The sequence below is a fragment of the Ruditapes philippinarum genome, unplaced genomic scaffold (assembly GCF_026571515.1).
Source record: "Ruditapes philippinarum isolate M1 unplaced genomic scaffold, ASM2657151v2 ctg778_1_1_1_1, whole genome shotgun sequence".
Lineage (NCBI taxonomy): Eukaryota > Metazoa > Mollusca > Bivalvia > Venerida > Veneridae > Ruditapes > Ruditapes philippinarum.
This window is the reverse complement of record NW_026866208.1, coordinates 137,959-163,403: the sequence shown is the minus strand read 5'-3', so window position 1 is coordinate 163,403 and position 25,445 is coordinate 137,959. Positions and strand designations below refer to the sequence as shown.

At 32.6% G+C, this 25,445-nt stretch overlaps 2 protein-coding genes across 5 annotated transcripts; one reads left to right on the top strand and one right to left on the bottom strand.

The window, feature by feature from the left end:
• Nucleotides 1–9,253: 9,253 nt before the first annotated feature.
• LOC132731694 (histone-lysine N-methyltransferase KMT5B-B-like) lies at nt 9,254–20,693 on the bottom strand. The gene is made up of 8 exons (XM_060717909.1): nt 20,584–20,693; nt 18,596–18,758; nt 15,963–16,131; nt 15,559–15,671; nt 14,914–15,100; nt 14,192–14,328; nt 11,670–11,830; nt 9,254–11,070 (listed from the first exon to the last, which is right to left on the bottom strand). The coding sequence occupies exons 2-8, from the start codon at nt 18,733–18,735 to the stop codon at nt 9,254–9,256; spliced, it is 2,724 nt and encodes a 907-aa protein (XP_060573892.1). The 5' UTR covers nt 18,736–18,758; nt 20,584–20,693.
• LOC132731695 (uncharacterized) lies at nt 19,066–24,238 on the top strand. 4 transcript variants are annotated; one of them, XM_060717911.1, is made up of 5 exons: nt 19,066–19,164; nt 21,935–22,096; nt 22,565–22,666; nt 23,335–23,460; nt 24,095–24,238. In XM_060717911.1, exons 1-5 carry the CDS (start codon nt 19,153–19,155, stop codon nt 24,233–24,235), a joined length of 543 nt encoding a protein of 180 aa, XP_060573894.1. In that variant the 5' UTR covers nt 19,066–19,152; the 3' UTR covers nt 24,236–24,238. The 4 variants fall into 4 exon arrangements, with proteins under 4 accessions (XP_060573894.1, XP_060573896.1, XP_060573895.1 ...); XM_060717913.1 differs by lacking the exon at nt 19,066–19,164 and adding an exon at nt 19,293–19,316; XM_060717912.1 differs by lacking the exon at nt 19,066–19,164 and adding an exon at nt 19,431–19,572.
• The last annotated feature ends 1,207 nt before the right edge of the window (nt 24,239–25,445 follow it).

The window sequence follows — 25,445 nt, the reverse complement described above, 5'->3', positions numbered from 1 at the left end:
ATTTTGGGGAATTTGCAGTTTATGTTTTTAAAATTTGCAAGTTTTTCTGTTCCACTTTTTAAAAATTTTTCAAAAATTTTAAATTTTTTAAAAAAAAATCATTTCTAAATTTTTTTTATTTTTTGACCCCGGCCGAAAAGGAAAATCACTTAATAAACATAAGTTTAAAAAGTCCCTTTTGTTGGGGAAAGCACTTTGACTAGGAAAAGGCACTGGGGCGGGGAAATTTCGAAAGGGGGGCCCGTTTGCAAATGATTGAAAAAAAGGGAACTTGCGGGCCACAGGTAAAAGTCTTTAAAGTGTAGGGGTAGTTTAAAGGAAATTTTCAGTTTAATTTTTCCCTGAAAAAAAAATTTAAGGAGAACATGTACATGTGTGTATTTTATTAATTTCTTTTTGCTATTTAAAAAATTAATTTTAAATTTTAAAAAGTCTTCTATAAATTTTTTAAAGTTTTTTTTGTTAAAATATAAGGGTTTTTGAACATCTCTCATAAATTTTTTTTTTTAAAATAAAACCATGTTTCAGGTTGATGTTGCGGAAGCATTTAAGACACGCAAGAACAATCAATAAACAAATTAAAATAGCACGTGCACTTGAAGCAGACGAACTTTATAACTACGCCAAAGAACTTCGGGTACCCATTCATCTTTTACAGAAAACTGCTGAGCTAGGGCGTCTTCCGGTGGTCAATTTCGCTGCAGGGGGAATAGGTTAGTATCGTTAAATGTATAGTATTGTATAGTAATAATTTTAAGATTACAATTTAGTATAATAATAAATCAGTAGGTATTTAATAAAAAGTATGGAATCCCGCGTGGGTTCGAGAATCAGATCTTGACAATACGGTGACCTTTTTTCGTGGTAACATAAAATTCTATGATTCCAAATTATAATTTTTAATGAACCATTAATTTTGACACTTTTTAAATGCATGTTCTTGAGAAGCATTCACTTTTTTCCGTACAATGTCAAAATTGGTACTTAATTTAACAGGAGGGCATTACATGTATTTATAATAATTTCTTTATTAGTTTTCATCAATACCTTGTGTTTCTTTAGTCGCGGTATTAAGGTTAAACGCAACGTTTTAAAAAATATAAATGTAAATAATTATTTTCCAAGCCACTCCAGCGACGATGTTTCGTCTAATGATGCATGCAGCTTGGAGTTGAGGGTTTTTTGGGGTTTCGGGTGTATTAAAAATTTTCGAACCCCAAGAAAGAGCGGTGGGAAAATGGCTCAAGCTGAAAACACATTATAAAAAAAGCAAAAAAGATTTGGGGAAAGTAGCAATCTTGGAAAGGGGCCATGACCGGTGTCCCTAAAAAGGGAAAAGCCATGTAAAATTGAGGGGAAACTCTTAGGGTTTTTGGTCAGTGAAAAGGGGAAAAAAAAAAGTATTTGGAATTCAACGCTCCCGGTGATCCAGAAAAACTCATAAAAAAAATGTAATTTTTTGGTTTTTCATTAATGATTTTATAACATAAGGATCCGGGATAATGAGAAAAGATTGGGAAACCCGATATTTTTTTAGTCATCTGTAAAAAATATTTTTCAAAATTTCTACATTACTGCCTTGGGAAGAAAAGTGTGAGAGAGGGAAATAAATATCTTTGTAACATATACCTTTATTGTGTCATATAAAGTCAACACTAAGTTTGATATTTATCATCCTCCTCCAAAATATGCCTTAAATATTTTGGATTTTTTTATGGTCGGAGGTTGCATGGAATGCAGTTTTTCTTCATTTAAAGAATGATTATTTCAACATGATATTTATTGTGATCTTTTTTTGAAATGAGTTCCCATATGCCTATCAATAACACAAAATCTTTCAGTGTTTATTGTTGCAGTTAGTACATCGTACCTCCACACTTTAAAGCCACATGCCTCCAGATAAGCCAAAATAATTCAATAAAATCAAACTTTAAAAACTATTACTTAGACTTTAGGAATGTAAAAATATTAAAGATTCAATTGACATGTTGTGTTTAATGACTGATTTTCTCAATAATATGACTATATTTCTAGTGCGTTACTAACTCAATAAGGTTTTTTGTGTGGAAAATTTTACCTCATTTAAGTAATTTACGAGAGTTGTAAGTGCAATTAAAAAGTTGTAAATTGCTTCCTTTCTGTCACTACACATTATTATATGTTTACACATATTTTAAAATTTTTCATGAAAGTTGGCATAAATCTGGAGGCGTGCTGCTTTAAATTTTAATTGTACAGGCAACCGTGTGTACTATGAGCCAGATTGATACTGCCTCCCAGAAATATATACCGCTGTACAAACGTCAACCATTCAATTTATATTGAAAACATAAATTTCCACTTCTTTCAAAAGTTGAAATTTTTCGCGACAAATAACTGTTCACTACATAAGTCACCTTAAAAATAAAAGTTTACAAATTGAAAGTAACATGTCAACTGTAGGAATAAGTTATGATTCGCCATATAATGATTCATCACAATGAAATAATATTTCGCCATTGTGGTATTTAAGCAGCAATTGTTATTTTCTTTTAAATCTTAATAATAAGAGCTATCAGACGTAGATCTAGCACCCTCAGATATCCTAAGTGCTTGATAGTAGAACAAAACCGTAGACAATGTGGGAATTAATCGAGAACAATTTCATCCAAAACACACCAGTTGTTGTGAATTTTAGCTATTGATTGAAGTTTCAACTGTATACCTGTAGTAGTATTGAAGATTTATCACCCCTGCAAAACTTTACCCAATCATTTTCTTAGGTTCCTTAAAAAGAACCATATAATTCAGTCCAAATCCATCTCAGAGATATGGACCCTGGAAAGTGACCACCAATTATGATCTCAAAGACAGGATTCAAACTTGCGAGTGCAAGACATGCAAAACATAAGTTCAGCAATAAAAAACAAAACAATTGAAAGAATGTCTACTTTTCTTTTACGTCAAAATTCAACATTTTACGCACGTAAGTACAGTTTATAAGTTATAACATTCAATTATGTTGTGAAAGTGAATAAATAAAAAACAAATGATTTAAATTCCATGAATAATACATAGGTTCAGTTATAATTCTGAAATCAGAACCCAGTCTAAAATAACTAGCACATGATTGGCTGCTTGCGATTTTGAATTCGAAAACAACCAATGACAAGGGTGTATTGTCAGACTGTTACCTAAATTCAGATATAAAACTTGAATATTAACAAAATTTCAACAAGATTCAGTATTAGAACATATCTCACTATACAGACACTTTTACAATCAAAGTATAAAACATTTTATTCTACATCTTTCAAAAATAGTTATCATTTAATATATCATTGTTAAAAACACATGCATTTTCATTAGTAAACTCTGGACTTTCGATTTTCTAGTGTAGTTAATCATTTTGTCAGGTTCATTTTGAATGTATAATTTACTTACTACTTATCACAAATCTCTTAATAACTATGTATTGACATTTAAATCCAGACATTTTAGAACATATATTTTAATATAAAAACCTCATCCAAATTAAACCCATCCAGATAATCTGGCAAAATAGATAAGTGTGTATCTGTACAACATGATAAAATCTTTTCAAACAAGAATTTATAACAGAGCATTACCAACTTCCCCAACCTAAGGGAATTTTACATGAAACAAAAAATTGCGCTATTTTAAAAGATTGAGGTATGGATCTGAACTTTCAGTGCAAAATTTTGATCAATGCTAGACCTGCACATGCCAGTAACTATAAATTCATTAAAGAAATATAATGAAATAACTCCTGTGTATGTGTCAACAGAAATATATCTGTATACTTGTTATCACTATTTCAATGCAACAAATACAAAATCAATACAGGATATGGTCTGTTAAGGGTATATTTCGTGCCCAGTCATCAATTTAGGTTGTAGGCAATACACCAATGACATTTTATTTGCATGGGCCAGACTTGGCATCATACCCTGTAACAGACTATTTTAGGCTTTGTCCTCCAAGTGTAACCTTGACCTTTAAGGTAGGGGTCTAAGTGTTGCGCATGACATGTCCGCTTGTTATTGTAATCATTTGTGCCAAGTTACTTTAAAATCCCTTGATTGATAAAAAAGTTCTATACTGCACACAAAATATACCCACAAACAGAGCAAGTTAAGTTTTGGCACTCAAGTGTGACCTTGACATTGAAGGTTGGAGTCTGGCTGTTGCATATGACACATGATCCCATTATTGTGAACATTTATGCCAAGTACTCTCAGAATCCCTTAAACAATACAAACATTATGGACTGCACACAAAATATACCTGTTAAGCTTTGACCTCTAAGTGTAGACTTGATCTTTGAGAATGGGTCCTGGTGTTGTGCATGACATATTGTCTCATTATTGTCGACATTTATGCCAAGTATTTTCAAAATCCCTTGATGGATGACAAAGTGCACTGGAAACAAAATATACCCTGTAGCAGACTATGTTAATCTTTGACCTCCAACTGTGACCTTGAAGATAGGCGACTGGTTTTTGTGCATGACACATTGTCTCATTATTAATGTTCTGTCAAAATCCCTTCATGGATAAGAAAGTTATGGTACACCCACAATAGACAAAAAATGTTGACCTTTAATCACCAAGTGTGACCTTGACCTTGAAGGTAGGATTCCAATTGTTGTGCATAACACATTGTCTTATTATAACAAACATTTGTGCCAAGTAATTTCAAATTCCTTTGATAAATGACATAGTTATGGACCGAACACGAAAATGTAAAATGTGACGGACAGACAGATGTCTGGAGCCCGTTTCTGATCATCAACTCAGTTTGAAGTAAAGCTCCTTCACTCACTAGGCTATGAAGTCATTATGGACACCAGCATTTGGGGTTTAATCCAAGGCAACAACAATTGTCATAGTCCACTAATATGCAGGATTCTAGAAGGAATAAAATAACTTTACATAAATTATCCAGTGATATAAGTCGTTACTTATACAATATGACTTTATGCTCCCCAACCCATAACTGTTGTACATTACATCTCAGTATCAAACATATATTGTCTGAAAATACCATAATGGTCCATTTTGAAAAATTTTACATAATCTGTCTATATAGCTTTAAAATACATGTATATATGAAAGTGGAAAAAATGAAAATAGCAAAGTTAAAACAAGAACATGTACAATAATTTATTTATGATTTTAACAATAATATCAACAATACTGTAACAACAAATTTATTGTATTATTATTATTTCATTCAGCAGATCAACTAACCAATCAACACTTTTCAGTTTAAAAATAAAAATAAATATACTGAGCTATAAGAGTAGTCTCCCTTAGTTAACATTTCCGTAAATTGTAGATGAAATATTCATGTCTTTACAAATGAAAGGAGTATGTGTAGCACTTTAACAAAACTTTGAATTAAAGGAACTCCACTGAGGTCCAAAAGTCTAAGAATATAAAATTTTAAATTCTGACAGAGATGAAGTCGGGAATATGAAACGGAAAAATATGAAAAGAAATATACTAACAATCATATCTGAAATCATATTTTTAAAAAGGGTTATAACACTGTTCATTTTTGGGGACAATTTCACAATTAAAATGACTATTCAGGTAAAAAAGAGCAAGTGAATGATCTGAATGTTATTGACAAGTTATTGGTCAAGATAGACAGCAAATACATGTACATCTATAATAATAAAAAAAAGAAAGAAAAAAAAAGATCTCGCCATGTCAAAAACCCTCTGTGGAGTCCCTTTAAGGTATGTTTACATAGAGAATGTGTTATTCAGGTTAAAAAATCTTTTATTAACATTGTAATTGTTGTAATGATGCATGTCACACATTCTTATACTTCCATCATTTTACAATAAGTTACCCTAACAAACACAGTTACAAAATCACTCCTGACAATGTGTAAACAAAATGTTAAAACAACAAAAAAAGGGGGGAAAAAAGAAGGAAACAGTTTGAAAACCTAGACATCACTAGACATTCATGCAATGTTTATATATTACAATATCATTAAAGGGATATCACTCTTTAGTTCATACTCACAGATAGTGGCTTACATTTAAGTCCATTTATGATCCAAATTATTTATTAATCAGCTAAATTTTGTGTTGTTTACATGTGACTTATTGCTCAAGTGTATAAAGCTATATCTTATGAAATATTTTTATAAAAAAATTTACAGTAAAATTATATTGTTTCCATAACATTCATAAAAAGTTGTACTAAAGAATTTCTCTGTTATTTACATGTCTTGAAATATGTATGTAATTAAAATAAAATGATCCAGAACATAATATTTGGCTTCTGTTTTAAATAGAGGTTTTACCATTTATCAATGATTTTGTGCATGCGTCATTTGCTTTTAGAAAAAATACTAAAATACTTTTTTCACACAATAATTTGGAAGTACTAGTATTGTTTTCTATAATCAAGTAACATAATTTATATATATTATTAGTTATAAAGATCGTTGACGGGTTATATGGCGCTATATAAATGACTATTTGTAAATATAATCCGAGCCCTTATTGCAAACAGCCATTTATATACGGCCGTATAACCTGTCAACAATCTTTATAACGAATTTATAATACAGTAAGCATCATTTTTAGGGAAAAAAAGTAAGATTTATTCATGAATCGACAGCAGCCTTGTATATAAAACTATATAAACGTCACGATTATCCAATGAAAAATGAGGTTACAAACATGCAGTATTATAAATATATTTATAATGGGTCACTAGGAGATGGAAACAAATGTCTAAGCTCAGTGCATTGTAGTATGTGAGTAGAAGATTTTTGTTTGTAAACAAATAGTTTTTAACGTCAGGCCATATTTTTGAAGAAATCCAATATGCAACAGAGCATGTCAAATAAGCTCTAGACATTGTAACTTTAGATATGAAGACTGCTTCATAACCTCAGATCACCTTTCAAAATTCCATTTTATTAAGTTCCGACCATTGTTTTCTCGTTTAGGGCACATGCATTTTTTTACTTGGGGACCATATGCCGCTTTTCATGGAATGGCACTATCGCGTCACATTGAAGGTTCCATGATAACCGCCATATGAACACATCTGTGGATGTTTCAAAATTCTAAATTTTACTAGTTCATGTTAAATGTTGAATTCTGCTTAAGCTGGTGCTAGGGGCCTGGACGGTAGTTAGCACTTGACAGTACCGTCCATGAACAGGCTCAATCAAACCGAGCCTGCAACATTTTCAATTTTGCCGTGTTGGGCTTTCTTTAGGGATTCTTATTTTCTCTATTTTAGATGTGTTTTCCAATACTAGTCCATGGACACTTAACAATTTATATAACTTTTTTTAGAGGACCACAAGGTGATGCAACAACAACAAGTGATCAGGGCACTGTAGTTCAGAAGAAAAAAAATCAGAATATTTACTATTTAAGTCTATGTGATTCCCATGGTGGGTCTTTTTTTACCAAAGAGACATGATAAATACTAATATAACTTTTGCAGTGAATAATTTGACAATAAGACATGTCAAACATTTAAGCTGCAGTTTCACACACAAAGTTTTAAATGTTTTTTTCCCTATATCAATCTATATAAACAACATGAACATCGGGGTGGGGCCTATTTGACCCCAGGGGACATGGAATTTTTTTGTAAGTGACCACAAGCTGATGCTACATGCCAAATGTCTATAATTTAACTTCCTGATGAATCTTTTTCAATTTTATTTTTTTAAATCTACTAGTATTAACAATTACTTATTCTACTTAAAAATCCAATATTTCAAACATTTTCAAAAACCCGTCTTATTTATGGTAATTAATCTTATGTCAGGAAAAAGCCTTTATAAGTCCATTATGCTTTTGGATCTGATCCTATTTCAGCATTGTATCATGTTATTTCATTATTGTTTGAGCAAAATGTTTTAAATAAAATATGTTTTAACTAAATATCTAAGTCCTGGGCTTTGTATTTACTGAAATAGTATTTACTTTTTTAGTCTATTTTTTAGCTCCAACGACTGACTTGTGCGCCGGATATTTCTGTTAAAGAGGGCCACCTAAGATTCAATCTTGTGGACTTTGGACAAAATCTACCACATTGTTTGTGATTCTTTGTTTAAAGAAAGCGTGGATAGAAAGAGACACCCCATGGCTTATACGACATATCATGCTATCACAAAAAGTCATCTCTGAGCTAAAAACACTGTTTAACAGAGCTAGAGCTTATATTTCACATACTTAAATATTCTTGTTAGACAATGTAGATATGCCTGAAAATAAAAACATCAGCTGAATTTATATTTACAACATTGCCAAACAATTCATTATTTTATTAGTATCTAATTTATAACCAAATAAAAAAGATAAAAATAGAATATAATTATGTTTTAAACAATAAATATTCTATAAACACAAAATAAACTACGGTAAACTAGTTAATGGTGTTAAATCAATACAGGGCTCTATTGTAATGATTGTCCAGCTGTCAAAAGAACAACTGTCAAAAAACAACTGTCAAGTACAGGCAAGTTAATCCCAATTTTTAAGAAAAAGTAATTTTTCCCAAAAGCACAACCTTATTCATAAGGTAAAGTCAAAGTCTGCATCATATAAAAAATTTAAAAATAAAATCAAACTCATCCTGTTTAAATTATATTTGAAATAAAAAAGTCACTTAATTTAACATTTTACAATATTATAATCAGCCATCTAGAACTTAGTGAATAAAGTAAATAATGAATGAAACTTTGCTATGATTCAAAACCTTTTTCATTATACTGCTTATCTCTGGGCAATCACTTTCATTATTGTATGTTAGTTATTACTCCCAGAAAATTCTGCATATGTAACCATAGCAACCAAATGAATATTTGTTATAATTAATCATTATATAAAGAGCATTTCCTTGTTTTCTCTAGAAGCTTCAATGATTTAATGACTACTCTCCTATTTAATTACAATAAAAAATCCTCTTATAACATACTTCCACATTGGATAGTTAAAATCACAATTAATTCAACAAGGAGTTGATACTGTAATATTTTACCTATATACAAAGGATTGTACTACGTCTAATTGTTAATGAAACCTAATGTTTTTGTGGTATATTTATATTAATCTGTGTTCCACCAAATTTAATCCGCATCAACTTTGGGCAAACAAGATCTTCATGTTTGTCTCCGTCTTTATAGAGAGACCTTGAAGATCGTCCCAGTGATTGTCTTTTTGTAGAAGCTGCCGGAATGAATGGGCGAAACTTGGTACAAATCAACGGACTCTCTTCTTCATCAGAATCACTTTGATCAACACTAGACTCAGGTTTGTGGCCGTAACTGAGTTATGAGGACTCTCTAGCTTAAAATGTACACCTTCTGATTTTGAGTTTTCAAGTTCTTTCACTAACACCGGATCTTTTGGCATTTTAATCGTGATCTTAGGGACTTTTTTCGGTGGTGATATACACGCCCACAAATGTCTGTACTCTGCCATATCCTCGTTCAAGGCATTTATTTTCTTACGTAATGGCTCTCCGAACTTGGGGGAACTGACATCCCCAAAACTTAATCTACGTTTTCTATTTTTTAAATAACTTAACCTAGGAGAGTTTCTACTGCGTCTTCTAGCAGATGTACTTTGTTTCCTTAGAGATATCAATTGTTTAGTTGATTTCATACTATCTCCTAACCCCTCTACATCTATTTCTTCACTCTCATTTCCATCACCTATATAATTATCACCAGTAGAGTTACAGTGTTCACTAAAATGACTAAACTTTTCAAAAACATTGCTGCCTAAACGTGAACCAGCCCCTGAATTCTTAGATAGTGAGTTTGATGATTGTATGTCTTGTGACCTTGCATTATCAATGAATTTGTTAGAATGTTCATCACAGTCATGATTATCAATTATTTCCCCTTGACTATATCCATTCATATCAGTTGTGCATGTACCATTTACTGAAACAGATTCAGTCTTACTGTTCCACCTTCTATTTCTGTTCCTTGGACTTTGTCTAAGTGGTTTCTTATTGATTGTTGATAGTAATGAGTATGACTTTGTTCCACATATATTTTGCATTGTTTTGCCTGATTTTGCATCAGTTTTTATTTGTTCCTTGTCAGAACTAGTCTTAAATGATGTCAGTTTTGGACTGACCCTGCTATTTTGAAATGAGGTATCAAAGGTTGATTCTGAGTCATATGGTATCAAATGAGGCATGCCACAAGGTGTTGCAATTGGACTATTGAATTCAACTTTTGATTTGTTCTTTCGAGCAATTTCAGATAAACTTTCATCGTCTGAATCAATACTACTTTCCATTACATCAATCTGAAGTTGAGTGAAAATATTCCTACTCTCTGGTTCTGATCGTACATTAAAGATGATCTCTGGGTCCCCAGTATCAATAACACTAGTTTCACCTTTGAGATTCGAATTAGACTGGTCATTATGATCATCTTCATTAGACAGTGTCCCTTCTTTAATCTTAAATCTTGGACTGTGTCTAGTTCCTGATGATGGTAACCCTGATTGTCTGTAGTCATCTACAGATTTTGGTATACAGTCTAAATCTAATTTCAATGCTCTTCTATGACTGAGCTTTTTTGTTCTTTTCCCATGTCTAGAATGTCTATGAACCACTGGTCGACTTCTATGTAATGCTTTACCTCCATGCATACTAATTTTCTGACCACCTGGTGGTTTGTTTCTTGTTATGTCAGCTAGTGGCCCTGACTTACCATTGAAAACAATGTTTTCTTGCATGGCATGTTCATTTGATAAATTGTTCAAATGTCCCTTCAACAACTTTGGATCACCATCTCCCTCTGACAAACTCTTTAGATACGACTGGGATGACAAATGTTTCCGTGGTGATAAACGTAACTCACTCACTTTCACAGATTGATTTTTCCTTATTGGTGACGGTAATTTCTCACCAAGGTTTACCTTTGGTTCTGGCAGGCTGATACCTTGAGCTAACAGAATTTCAGCATCATAACGAGTAATTCCTCTACGCTTTAACTCAGCTTTTGATAACAGATGTGCCTGCTTCTTCAGATTCCCATCTCGAATGTCCCAATTTTCTAAATGCAGAAGAGAAAAAACAACAACGTTGAGCATTGTATATATTTACTATCAATTAAGTCAAAACTATTTTCAAACAGAAGGGCCTGGATGTAACTTGTACTCCTTACTTGGATAGAGTCTTTGAAATGTATTTAGGTAAGCATATATGTAACTCTATGAAGGAAAGCATAATTATTTTTTTTCCAGTATCCCTGCCCTTTACTTGAGCCTCAAATTCGTTAAATGGGAAAATCTAACAAAAATGGGATTATGTTTAGTGTTCAACACCAATATATAAAATGTTTTACATCAATATATCTTTCCTGAATATTATTTATTCTTATCTTAATATTACTTAAAATGTATGTAAAATAACTGAAACTAATAACATGCAACTTGTTTGTCTTTACAAAATTTATTCTTGATATTTACTCTTATATATAATTGCCAATATTTTTGCGAAAGAAAAAATAATACAACTTTTTATGAACATATTTCTAGCTGTGATTTTGTAATAATTCTTTGTATCTGTGACAAATAACCCTAAGTGTAGCATTGGGAATTTGACTAATAGTTGAAATAGAAAGAAAAATACCTAACATGTCTTGGAACTTACCATTACTGCCAACTACTCCATTAACATGAACAAAGTCAGATCTGTGCTTTGCTGCTTGGGTCTTCATTCTGTGAAGTCGATCATCCGTGTCCCTCAACCTGTACCCCTTGTCCATCTTCGGGCTCGTAGGATCTGCTTTGGTGAATGCTCCCATATGCCTCCTATAAGATATATAAAATTAATTGCATTGTTGAGCATAATTGTTTGTTAAGTAATAATCTAATTAGAACTTAGCAACTTTTGGTTTGTTTGTTTGTTTGATTGAGTTTTACGTCACACCGACACAGTACAGGTCATATGGCGACGTTCCAGCTTTACTGGTGGAGGAAGACGTCAGGTGCCCTTCCGTGCATTATTTCACGCAGGAACGGGCACCTGAGTAGAACCACCGACTTTTCGCAAGCTAGCTGGATAGTTTCCTTACATGAAAGAATCAAAAGTCCCTGTCAGGATTCGAACCAACAGCAGTGAGGGTCAAGTGGTAGGACTTAGCAAGTGTTCCCAAACTTTTAATGAGTATAAAACTGAACAAAGCAGAGAAATAGTCAAATACAAGATTTGTCTGTATAATTCAGTCAAAGAATACAAATCATTTTAGTTCAGTTGGATTTTATGTCACTCTTTGTAGGTTATACAATTACTATCCAGCTCTATTGATGGAGGAAAACTTAGGTGGGACTGGATAATAACAGAAAGCGAACTGTTTAAAAAAAAACCTGTTCAGCTTAAAAGTTACTGGGTCATTTTTTTTAGCCACTGGCATATTTTAGTGAGTGAATAATAAAGGAAGCTTAAGTCTATAAAAGTCTTTTATAGAAGACTTGGTCTAAAATCCCATAACTTAGCCCTAATTAATTAACTGAAAAGCAGCATTTGAAGAAAATAAATGTCTTTGATTTCCTTTTTCCTTGGAAGTTTATTGTTACAATTTTCAGCAGTTTAAAAATTGTGTAGCAAACAAGAAAGTGTAACAGATGGACTGACAGACAGAGGCCATTCCTATAATCCCCTCCCTGCTACACAGAAGGGGATTTAAAATACTTAATCTCTGGGCATTGTTCTTTTAAAAAAGAAAAGTCAATTGTTCTTTTAAAAAAGAAAAGTCAATTGTTCTTTTAAAAAAGAAGAGTTTTCAACTTTTGAGACATGTTTACGATACAGTGATTGGCCCACAAGGCCGGGCCATTTTTTACCCCATAGTCATGACTTATGTAACATTTGTAGAGGTCTACAAGGCAATGCAACAAGCCAAATATCTAAGCTTCGGCATTGTAGGTTCACAAAATAGACTGAAATTTATTTTTCCAATTACAGTCTTTATTTAAGTTTTACCCATGAAATATGGTGCTATATCAGTCAAATATATTTCATATTTTTTAAAAATAAAATAATGAAATATAAATATGAAAGTGGGGGCGGAGTCAAAAACTCAATATTTTTTTAAGGGACTTTCTTTCGCCGTTTTGTTTGAACAAATCTGATAAATACAAAACAACTTTTTCTTGAATTTTGTTTTGAAAAAACTATCTAGCATGAAGAAAATGGTCTAAACTAAGAAAATGCGCCAAACAGTCCGTGCTTACGCATAAATTAGTGCGCGCTGTACAATTGCAGTTGGTAGCAAGCAAGGGGATTCGATACCATTTTCTTTGATAATGAAATTAAATAAAAAGGTTATTTTTTCGTGAAATATGGTATATATTTTCACTCAACATGATAAAATGCCACATATTTTCACTCGCCATACCGGCTCGTGAAAATATGTGGCATTTTATCATGTTTCTTGAAAATATATTCCATATTTCACGCAAACGAAAAAATATCCTCTTAATATAAACTAAGTTACCCGGGTGCAGAGCCAATTTTGACCCTAGGGACATGATTTATATAAATTTTGTAGAAGACCACAAGGTGATCCTACATGCCAAATATCTAATTTATAGGCATTGATTTGTAGTTTCTGATGAGAAGTCTTTTAAGTTAATTTTACTATACAAGTCTATATGAATTTAGTGACCAGGGTGCAGCCATTTTTTGACACTAGGGTCCCATTTGCCAATGCTACAAGCCAAATATCTAAAGCTTTACTGTCATAAAAGAGGACTTAAATGTATTTTCCTATATAAGTCTATGGAAACTAAATGACTATTGACCCTTAGAGCAGGGCTTATTTGACCTTGGGGAGCACTTTTATGTAAATTGTAGAGGACCACAAGGTGATGCTACATACCAAATACTTAGCTCTTGGAATTGGAATTGTAATTTTTCAAAAGATTTTTAAATATATCATTTTTAAAGTCTATTTTAAAGGCAACCAAAGGAACATTTCTGTAAAGTTTTGTTTAAATCCTTAAAGTGGTTTTGGAGGAGATGTTGTTCATAGAAATTTGTTGACAGCGACGGACACGCTGCCATCACAAAAGCTCATCTCAGTGTACAAGCTGCTCAGGTGAGCTGAAAAAACGTAGCGAAAAAGGAGCTATTAGGCTACACTTCTATGCCCCTATTGCAAGAAAATTTACCTTTCACAAGTTTCACATTCACATAGAGAGTTGCTGTCACCAAAGAAATCTTCACCATAGAAACATGTGATCTCTTCCCCTTCCTTGATGTCACGTAGCGTCTTCACACACGCTGTGTCCCGCCCAGTTGATACAAACTGTAAATATTCTCCTTTACATTACACTCAATGAAATAGATAAAACATGGAATTTTTAATTTGAATTCAAACAATGTATAAACATGGTAGACTTATTATTCATAGGGATGTAAACTGTATTATAAATTATTGTTTCCACCATTATTTCAGGCATGTACCAGCATTTAAGTAGAACCACTAACTTGACAATGGTCTTCTAGATAGATTCCTCACATAAAAGAATTAAATGGTAGGATTAAATCAACAGCTTTTATGGGAAAAGTGACTTGAAGTCAGAAACCATAAATACTTTACATCAGAGGCTATCAGTTAGGGCGTTAAGTCAAATTAACATAAATAATGTCACATAGCAACCATCTAGACTTGTCAATTGAAGATCAATAGCATTTAATACATTATCAAACACAAGTTGGAATCTTGATTCATGGCATGATGTGGTAGATTGCTTTTATGAACAAATTTTGTCCCTTTTTATATGGATTGCCATAGGGAGTGGGAAATGTTTCTGATTCTGTTTTTCTCATGAAAATAAATTTTGATTGACATGTATAGAAAGATATTCTCCAATATTTTTGAACCACAAACCTTGCAATTTGCCCGACAGTCATGGTTAATAAATGATGCAGGTCCTAGCCATAGCTGTGCACAATTTTTACGACAAGAGAACATTACACTGAAGTCATTCTCGCCACTTGAAAGTAGTTCCCTCTCCTCTTGCTCTGTCAGCTCAGCAATACAACCAATCAACATCTCAATCTTGTCATGTTTCTTCCTGTATAAACAATTACTAATACATTATCAATAAGAAATACTTTTGAAGTTTTAAAGACATAGACAATCATCATATGAGGATTATTCATTTATTTAGTTTCTTTAGTCCTTAATTTAGTAGCCATCTCTTGAAATTTTGTAACACAGAAAAAACATTGAGGCAATGATTTTGGATGGAGAATCATCAGATACTAATTAAGTCACCAGTGTCTTACAAAGGGAAATTCTTTCACTGTCAGAAGTAGGACTCATATTTAAATGTAATTCATACATACAAGAACTGCTACTTTACTGGAAATACATGAAAAAATGATGTAAAGCTTAAAATTTATAATATCTCTGCATGGTTGAGAATACCACATTGGCTATTACAACCTATAATGGCTTAAAAAAAAGATTATCAATAAAGGCAAGTTTCTAAAATGAGCTGCTAGTTTCCTCAAATTTATATGATTTTACCAGTCTTTTGTAGCACAAATCTTTCCCCCAAGATGCCCCTCCATTGCATAACGATCACATGTCATAATCTTGAAGCCTGAATTCTTATCAAACATCTTGAAGTAACGGTATATCTGTAAGCAAAAAGAATATTGTTCTGAAACTGAATCTGTCATAATGAGCATCCATTAAATTTAATCTACCAGTACTGAGCAATGACTGTAAAGTAACTTGCTCAAGGATAATGAGTAGACTTATTTATATTAGAATATAAGCTTGTTACCCTGCAAATCTTTTACTAAAAGTTATCTCCCATCATTTAACATTCAAGAAGATCATAAAAAAAAACTTTCAAAATGTTTACATTTCAAATTGTCAATTTGCAAAATAATTCTTATACAAACATTTGAGTCACAGTTACTTACATGTTCTTTGAAAATATCTTGTTCATGATCATCTTTATCTGTAAGAAATGTACGTACAATATCCACTGACAGTAATTCTCTATAGCCTTTATCATACTGTTGGTGTTTTATAAAACGTTCCATTATAGTCTTACACTCTTCCATGTGCTTTTTCTTTGGGGGTTGATACCTACAGTAAACAAGTGTTAATAATTTCATATATAAAATTGTCATATTAACAAGATTTATGAATAAATTTTTGGATTGACAGGGAAATCAAATGAGCTCAGATTCCTGCATCAATATGTAATTACATTGTGTCCCTGCACAGTCAAGTCAATGTGATGATTTTATTTTGGCACAAAAACAAGGGAATATCACCGAATATGTCAACTTTCAGTGCAGGGGTTTTATCATTTGTAGGGCTGCAACGATACACCAAATGTTCGATTCGATTCGATTTCGATTTTAGACACTCCGATTCGATTTTTTTCGATTCGATACATTTCTGATTACTAATTTATCTTTGGTATATAATTCTGCTTGTCTGCTCCAAAAGTGAGTGGCCTTCAACCTAGTGCTTTGCTTTTCTGTTGTGATATAACTATTATATAAACTTATTTGACTTAATAATTGTGTTTATGAGAATAAAAAGCTCTTGTCTATTTGGAAAATAATTTTAATCAGGCAAATAATCATTTATCTCAGTAACATGACTATCACAGATACCTTCTGCTGACTAGGAATTTAACAAAGTATTTAAATTGTAAAGTAAATAATAGACTCACAAGGTTGTCAGAACTGATATTCAGATATTCTGTTTATAATTCCTATAATATGTAAATGAATATTCAGATATTCTAATTATAATTCCCATAAAATGTAAAATGAATAATCAGTCCTAATGTCAGTGTTGTCACACAATACTTCTTAGTCTAGTAAACAATACAGAAAAATGAAATTCGTGAAATTATCACTTTTTTCACACTTGACTAAAGAAATAATAATCAATCCCAATGTCAAATATGCCTACTTACTGTATTACTAATCAAACTTATTTCGGGAAGGCCAGGACACGGATAAAGCTTACCAAACAAGTCCACATCGTGTTTTCGTTTCATATGTTGCATAAAATTAGACGTACTGCCGGACTTTGGATATGACGGACGTGTCAGACACGTCCGTAAAGCATATTTTACAAGTAGCTTTATCCGTGTCCTGGCCTTCCCGAAACCCAAAGTGTTCCCAAACCTTTCATTTTGATTTTTTAGGAGAATTTTTTAATTTTATTTTATCAACATTGATGTTGGTAGCCATTTTGACTTGTTTGCCGAAAATAAAACATTACGCGCCCACTGATTGGATGACCGAGTTTTAACTGGCCAATCGTATGTAACGTGATAAAGCGCGAAGGGGAAGACTAAAACTCTCACTTTTTCCATGTTTATTTTTGGGTGGGGAATCGAATCGAAAATGTTACAGTTGGTATCGGGAATCGAATCGGCGCTCATTAAACCGGTTTTCGATGCATCGAAAGGTATCGTTGCACCTCTAATCATTTGCTTGTCTTTGTCAAAGTTTGTGGGATAGTGCCTTTATTAGGGTTTGAAAATCCAAGCCAACTTCCCTGTTATTATCTCGGAATTAACAGCTGGGTTACAACTCATTTTTTTCATGATATGTTGAGACTCATACTTGTGACATCCATTTGTATGTAGTGTTTTAATTAATAAAACGAGTGTAGGACAAAAGCCCTCCCGTCAAAAAGGGACAAGGCGGACAAAAGCCCTCCCGTGAAAATGAAAAGGCGGACAAAAGCCCTCCCATGAAAATGACAGGGCGGACAAAAGCCCTCCCGTAAGTTGGCGGACAAAAGCCCTCCCGTGAAAATAATAGGGCGGACAAAAGCCCACCCGCAGCAAATACATATACGTAAGTTGAAAAGTTTATATTTTCTTTTCAATGCACTCAACATATTAAAATTGTAATCATTAATATTTTTGTTTTCCATTGGCATAAGCGTGTTTGTATGAGCTTGAGCACATTCCTGAGAGACATCTGAATAATTAGTGCTAAAATCTGTAAGTGCATATTAACTATTCACGTAGATATGAAGGATTGCTCCTATGTGAAGTTAAGATTAATAGAGTAATAAATGATGAAAAGAAAGTTAGAATTATCAAACTTAACAGTTAAAGACATTTATAATGCACCTTGTAATGAGTCAATTACTTTTAAAAGTGACTTTGTTTTTAACGACAACATTTCAGGAAGGTATATTCAGAATAAAAGGTGGTTCTAGCTTATACACATACTTAGGCCAATTGAACACAACAAGAAATATATGTAACAATTTTAATATGTTGAGCGATTGACAAAAACACAGGTATTCAACATACATGTACATATTTATAAATTTTTGTTACGGGAGGGCTTTACACTATGTGTGCTTGTTAATTTCACGGGAGGGCTTTTGTCCACCCAGTTACTTCCATGGGAGGGCTCTTGGCCGCCCTGTCATTTTCACGGGAGGGCTTTTGTCCGCCCTGTCATTTTCACGGGAGGACTTTTGTCCACCTTGTCATTTTTTGACAGGACTGCTTTTGTCCGGGAGGGCTTTTGTCTGTTTCCCATTCTTAACACTTAATCATTACCTCAAATCCATTTTATGAGTCTTGAATCCAAGGTAGGCATCTAAGCAGACAGTATTTGCTAGATCATCATTTTCGCACAACTGTGTAGCTGTCATTCCTGTAGATGGAGCATGACGCGATCCACCACTTTCTATCCCCATCTTTATTCACCTCGAGTATTGAACTAAAACAGAGAAGGAATTATTGCTTGGCATTTCATGATTTAGATGATAGTACAGCGTCAAACATTATTTTTCACACTTCTTTATGTGGCTAGATCTAATTACAAAAGCAAATCTGAACATTTCATTTGAGTTTTGAATGGCATGTGCTCTACTTGTTGTAAATTTTACATGGTCATTAAAATTTAATCTATATTTCAACATGACATCTACACTTAAGAATCTGGGATTTTTACTTAATTTCATAAATTATTATGCCGATGCTCATTAAAGATTTAACAAAGAAAAAGCTGATGGGACAATCTGACTGATGTTTTATTTACCTAAACACCGTCTATGAAAAAATTCCTATGACCCTAGATTTTTTTTCTTGGAAATGCCGCATGTACCACTTTGATGCAAAAAACGGTGAGCCAGATTAGTTACTTAAACAACATTCTTTCGATTGACACCAGAAACATTATTGAATATTATGTAGTAATACAGAAATATACCTGTACTTTCCTTAGTGATATTTGGGTAATTTCGGATGCGTGCAGCGCCGCTAATTTTCTTACGCGGTAAATAGTGCGAGTATTATTTTATGATTTCTTGGTAAATACAATACACAGTCGCATTTGATTTAGATATGCCTTTTATTCAACACATTATTGTGGCAAACTATGAATGGTATTATGAAATTAGATGTCGTTTGTTTATTCGCGTACTTATATTTTTTCTCTCACATGTAGTGATCCGCCGACAAATTTTAACCAATGATTCAACTGAGAGGGAATCAAGACGAATTCAAAAACAACGAAACAAAGTTTAATTTTGGTATGGTGTTTCTGTTATGGGTAACTTTTTGATTTGATACAACCGAATCCATTATGTTATTTGATGACTTGTTATGTATACATAAATGTAAATAAATACAAAAGATTTCTCAATACACTAAGCGTCTTATTCCCGGCCCTAAGTCAACTCGGCTTCAAGTCAATACGGCCCAAATTAAGAAAAATACTTTTACATGCTCGATATATATTTGATTTTTAATTTTAATATAGATTTCTAATACTGGATGTCATGTAAAGGCATAAGTACATTTAAGTTTAGTTATACATGACAAAGGGTAGCCAATCTAAAAGTGAGTAGGAATAAAAAAAAAACTATTATTTTCTCTATTGAATTTCAAGTTATTTTTCACAGATAAATGAAGGCTTTTAGATCTATATTCTAATTGACCCATTTTGTAGGTAATGTGATTTTTCACCTGATTTATTGGTGTTCAGTATGTACAGAGATTTAGATATGATCCAACACAATCGAACTAAAAGTAGTATCATTGAGCCAATTTATCTGTGGTACTGTACAGTAGTAGGAACTAACTAAAATAATGGACCCAATTATATATATATATATACTTGCATGGTGGTTTTTTGTATCATGGTTACCGTGGTTAACTACAAATAAGGCTCAAACTTTACAGTTTCCGTAACAGTAATTGTTGCTTGCTTATAAATAAACTATTTACATGAAAACTTTTAGACTTTGAAAAAGACTTTTCGATTTTAAACTTCATTATATAAGTCTCGTAGGTCACGCAATGAATAGAGATGAATCACCTATAGATTGCTACAAGCGACTTTGATTAAAATACATTATTTTTAATGAACCACTATATATATTGACTTAGACTTATAGCGGGAAGTTATGTTTTTTAACATAATAAACACATAACATGTCTGAATTGATCATTCGTTTTGAATTTTGATTTATCATGGTTCATTGAACTCATTAATGATTTAATAAATTGTATATTAGTGACAGTGAAAAATAATAACATACCTCAGTACGTATTGTTATTTTTTTTTCCTTTATTAAACCTGTAATTCCCAATAGTTTCGGTTTTAAACAGTGTGTGCTATTTTTAAGTTATCGCGTATTTTTATCAGTGATAAACATGATTTATATGTTCTACCAGACGGCAGAAATTAAATTGTGCGCGACATTTTAAAACTGAGGACTTTTAGATAATTATGAATTATATTTTAATAATAATAATGATTGAGACTTTTGTAAGAAATAAGATGTAATTTTGCTGGTCCTCCAAGTGAATATAAGGTACCAACATAAACAGTCTTAAATTGAATCATAATTGATTGAAATGATAGCTTTGGAAAGCTCAACACGAGCAAACTCGATAGACCGTAAACTTAATGATATTATCATATTATTTTTACAACAGTAAAAGTATTGGAATTAGTAATCCTACAGGATTAAACAAAACGTTTAAAAAATTCAGGCGCGTTTAGCATATCCGAGCACAAAGTGCTAGCTACTGTGATAAGATGATGTCCGTCGTGCGTATTTTTATATAGACTTAAAATATTGAAATCTTTATAGAAAGTCTACTACGATACCTTCCAACACCTGCTTAAGCCTTTAGTATAAGATGGCATATTTTTTCGCAATGTACAGAAAGTTCCTCAATGTAGACATTGCTATATGATCTGATGTGGAAAAATAATAAATAAAAGGGAGACAAACATTAACATTATAATACATGTTGAAATGTTTTCAATTCTTGATTTATTCGTTTTACGAATCTATACTTTATTTTTTATATATAGTGACATATAAAAATCTGGAAACAAAGTCATCCCTCGGAAACAATTACATGAAAATTGCAGACTCGGTTTGATTGAGTCTGTACATAAATGGTTATCGTCATGGGCATGAAACCATTTACATAAGATTTCGTTGCTAAACCAGCAAATATTGAGTTCTACAATTCATGAGAACAATGTTTCTCAATTACTTTAAACATTGATTTTGTTTGTTCATAAATGTGAAAATACTGCCGCAAAACGAACACATTTTGAATTCGTTGACCATCTTACTCGATCCAGATGGCGTCACTCAGGCCTACCTGGTTGATGTTTTGTTTGTAAACTCCTATCTCATTAACCAGTGGAGGCATTCACTTAACTTCTTACGTGTCTTCTTGTATCATAATTTTGAATTTCCAGTGTAATATACCCTTTTGTGAACTTTTAGATTTTAGAAACTATTACACTACATATACACGTAGTCTTGTTTTACCATCGAACACTGAAAAAAGTCGAGCACGCTGTTCAACGTCTGATAGGTTTGCTCGTTTAGATAATGAAATGTGTTATTACTTGTTTTATTTCAGGATACAATGCCGTCAAATGTTGAGATAAAGGCCAAGGTCAAAGATGTAGAACAACTCAAGAAAGTTGCAGCTCAGTTGAGTGGTGGTGAACCAACAATTATAGAACAGGAAGACACTTTTTTCTATGCCCAGAATGGTCGGCTGAAGTTGAGAAAATTAAAGGTGCTTTTTTTTTCTTTCTGTTTGATTTTTTATATAATGCTATTATTTCTACTCCTTAGTTTTTGACAATATGATATACATGTATAAACTAAATGGAATTCTACCATATAGAGAGAAATTGAACGTTGCCGGTCTTGCCAAACGGAAAAAAATTAACGCTTGGTAAGACGTTTTGAAACATACACTCGCTTCATCATCTTCATCATCATCATCATCATCATCAACAACATCTACAACATTATCATCATCATTAACAACATCATCATCATCATCGTCGTCATCTTATGATCAGTACTGCAGAAGTAGAAACAGTCACATGAAGGAAAAAGGAAAAATAAACATTATTGCTTTTTTAATAATTGTTAAAACTTTCTGCAAAATATTGGTTTAGATTTTTCCAGTATTGTATATGAGTAAATTAGAACATGCTAATGTTACCATGATAACAGGATTATTATACTGTTCCAGGGTCAACAGTCACAGCTGATCTTCTATAAGAGAAGCGATGAGAGCGGTCCAAAATCCTCCGACTATAATTTCTTTCATACTGATGACCCAGATAGTTTAGAGGTAAAGTTTCAATAGTTTCTCTGAGGCACCGTTTTACAAAAAGCATGCTGGTTTATCCATGTTGCATCATAATGAAAACTGATTCAAACATGTTGCTTAAACATATGCTAGTCAAAAATCTGGAAAAGGAGGGAGCCCTCGGAAACAATGAAAATAACAAAAATACTTAAAAAGTACAAACTCTGTTTGATACAGTAAAGAAAAAAGTGCAACGTCTCTTATGCGCGAGCACAAACCTAAGCGTTATTCACACTAACTGCTGAAGCAACAGAAAATTTATCAACAATGGGATGAAGGCTTTTATACGGCACTTGAAAAAAAATCTGGATACATGAACATTTCAGACTGGGAATGATCGAGTTTGTTTATGAGAGATAATAAAAAGTGAAACATTTACTAAATTAACACAATGTATTTACCTCACATTTATCAACATGTCCACTATTCTAGAAAACTACATACAAATATTTGTAAATTTTAAATTGACACTACATGTTTTGCAGCAAAGGTTCTACAGTATTGAAAAACAACGCACTACTTTTAAATAACAAATAACGTTGCCATCTACAAGTGTACTTACATTAATGATATTATCATACCAAGTTTTAGTACAACAATCTATTGTAGTATCTATACATTTTTTACTTTATATTTTATTTCCATTGTAGACAACTCTACAGTCAGCACTTGGGGTGAAGGGAAAAGTAAAGAAAACACGGTTACTTTACCTGGTCGGCCAAACACGTGTACATGTAGACAATGTTGAAGGACTTGGAAACTACATGGAACTAGAGGTATGAAGTCACGCTTAATATCTTCAATGGACTTTTCATGTTTTGTGATAATTTCAAAAAATATACTGACTTAATAACGAGCAGTGCATACCATGATATGACGGCACGGATGTGCCTGCTGATCTTGGTCTGCACTAGCCGCATGGGTAAAATATTGTGTACATCAGCTGTACTTTCAGAACTACCAATCATTGTGCGGTATACACGGTCACCGCATTTTGTGTATATAAAACATACTTCTCTCACAGCATGTACGCAACAAGTACACATTATATATACCACAGATGGTAGCTTTTGTAAAGGAGTATATGACTGAACTTTGTAATTTTACGTTATAGAAATGCAACATGTGTACCATTATGTACATGTATTAAAATTTTTAGGTCATATACCCTATTGATATTTATGTATAAAAATGTCTGTTCTTATAAAATTGTAACTGAATTGGACTCCGACTTATTTTGAATTATAAAATGTGATTTTGAACATTTTTCTGATTAAACATTACTGTATGTATTTTAATAAATTCAAGGAATCAATGGATACAACTGCCATGATAATGCCGTACTACAACAGAACAGCTTTGTGCAATATGACTTCATTTATATTTAAAGCTGTTATTATGATTTAACAGGTAGTAATGAAAGACGGACAGAGTGTAGAAGAGGGACAAGCTATCGCTAATGATCTGATGACAAAACTAGACATACAGGAGTCTGACCTGATATCTGGTGCTTACATGGATTTAATATTGAAAAATAAACAACCGAGATAGATAGTTTTGTTTGTTTGTTTGTTTTATTTTACGCCTTTTCCCAACAGTATTTCAGTCATATAGGCAGGTAGTTTCCTAACCATGGTTTCTGGAGAGTTACACCAGTACTAGACTACCTTCCTCCGTGCTAAACTACCAAAGCATCTCCCGGGGATCGAACTCACGCCAGAGAGGTCACTGGATTAGAAATCACTGACTGTAGCCCCTCGACCACGGAGGCCGAGATAGATAATATGTTGCTTGTTAATTGGAAAACATTGAACAAGTTACTGGCTACAAAGATCTCAATGATTGTTTCTATGCCATGTCAATTTACATTTTTAATCAGTTATTTTATAAAGCCAAATGCTTCAAACAAATTTAATTTCAATAAAACGTTTTCGCTTCTTGATGAACAGATGACTTCCTAAAGATAATGAGCTCCGACCCATAAAGCTTTGATCCTTCTCTGTTTATGTCTTGCTTAAGAGCTGTGCTGTGCATTGACAATTGGAGTTTTTTTTAAATATCTTGACAATTTGCAGATTAAATTGACCAGCTAAATGAATCTTGAAACTGCACGGCAAGATAACCTTAGTTACTTACTAAGAAATCATGTGAGATTAGTAATTGGTCACTCGTGGAGAAATTGGTAGTCAATCGTTAGTTATCCAGGAAGGCCGATCTGTTAGTTTGATAGGCCAAATAAGTGTTAAAATCTGTGTATTAGATTTTAAAAGGGAAATAAATTTAACCAATATTACTAAAATTTATAGCATAGGTTACATCCCTTATTCTATTTCGTTCACGTACTGTATTTGTTTTTACGTAAAATTTTCATTAGTTTGCCGTAAATTTTTAACGATCTACATATTGAATTTTCTAATAAGGAAAGATGTCGTACTTCATTTAATACTAACTTATCCCGCAGGCCTAATTTTAGTCATCGCGAAGTTGCAAGTTCGAATCCTAAACAAAACTTTTTCCCCATTTCTTTTTTTTAATCAGTATACAATTACCGACAAAAGGGCATTGAATATTCAAATGTATCAGGTCAATATTTCCAAACAATATAAACGGTGTATTTCGAAATGAATACACTACTGGATATTCTTTATTGATATTGTTAGGTTCTGATATTGTTTTTATTATTTTGGTCAAAATTTAAGACTAAGAATTCATATAAAATAACGTCTGTAATTTTTTACGTAAAATAAACTGTTCACTAGAA

What these genes read in the sequence shown, in the direction of transcription:
- LOC132731694 (XM_060717909.1), bottom strand. Translation starts at nt 18,735, where the DNA reads ATGGGGATAGAAAGTGGTGGATCGCGTCATGCTCCATCTACAGGAATG. An exon ending in AAGATATTTTCAAAGAACAT is followed by an intron (nt 15,672 to 15,962) that starts GTAAGTAACTGT and finishes TTTTGCTTACAG; the next exon opens with ATATACCGTTACTTCAAGAT. An exon ending in ACTGTCGGGCAAATTGCAAG is followed by an intron (nt 14,329 to 14,913) that starts GTTTGTGGTTCA and finishes GAATATTTACAG; the next exon opens with TTTGTATCAACTGGGCGGGA.
- LOC132731695 (XM_060717910.1), top strand. Translation starts at nt 19,512, where the DNA reads ATGATTCAACTGAGAGGGAATCAAGACGAATTCAAAAACAACGAAACA. An exon ending in TGAAGTTGAGAAAATTAAAG is followed by an intron (nt 22,097 to 22,564) that starts GTGCTTTTTTTT and finishes ATACTGTTCCAG; the next exon opens with GGTCAACAGTCACAGCTGAT. An exon ending in GAAACTACATGGAACTAGAG is followed by an intron (nt 23,461 to 24,094) that starts GTATGAAGTCAC and finishes ATGATTTAACAG; the next exon opens with GTAGTAATGAAAGACGGACA.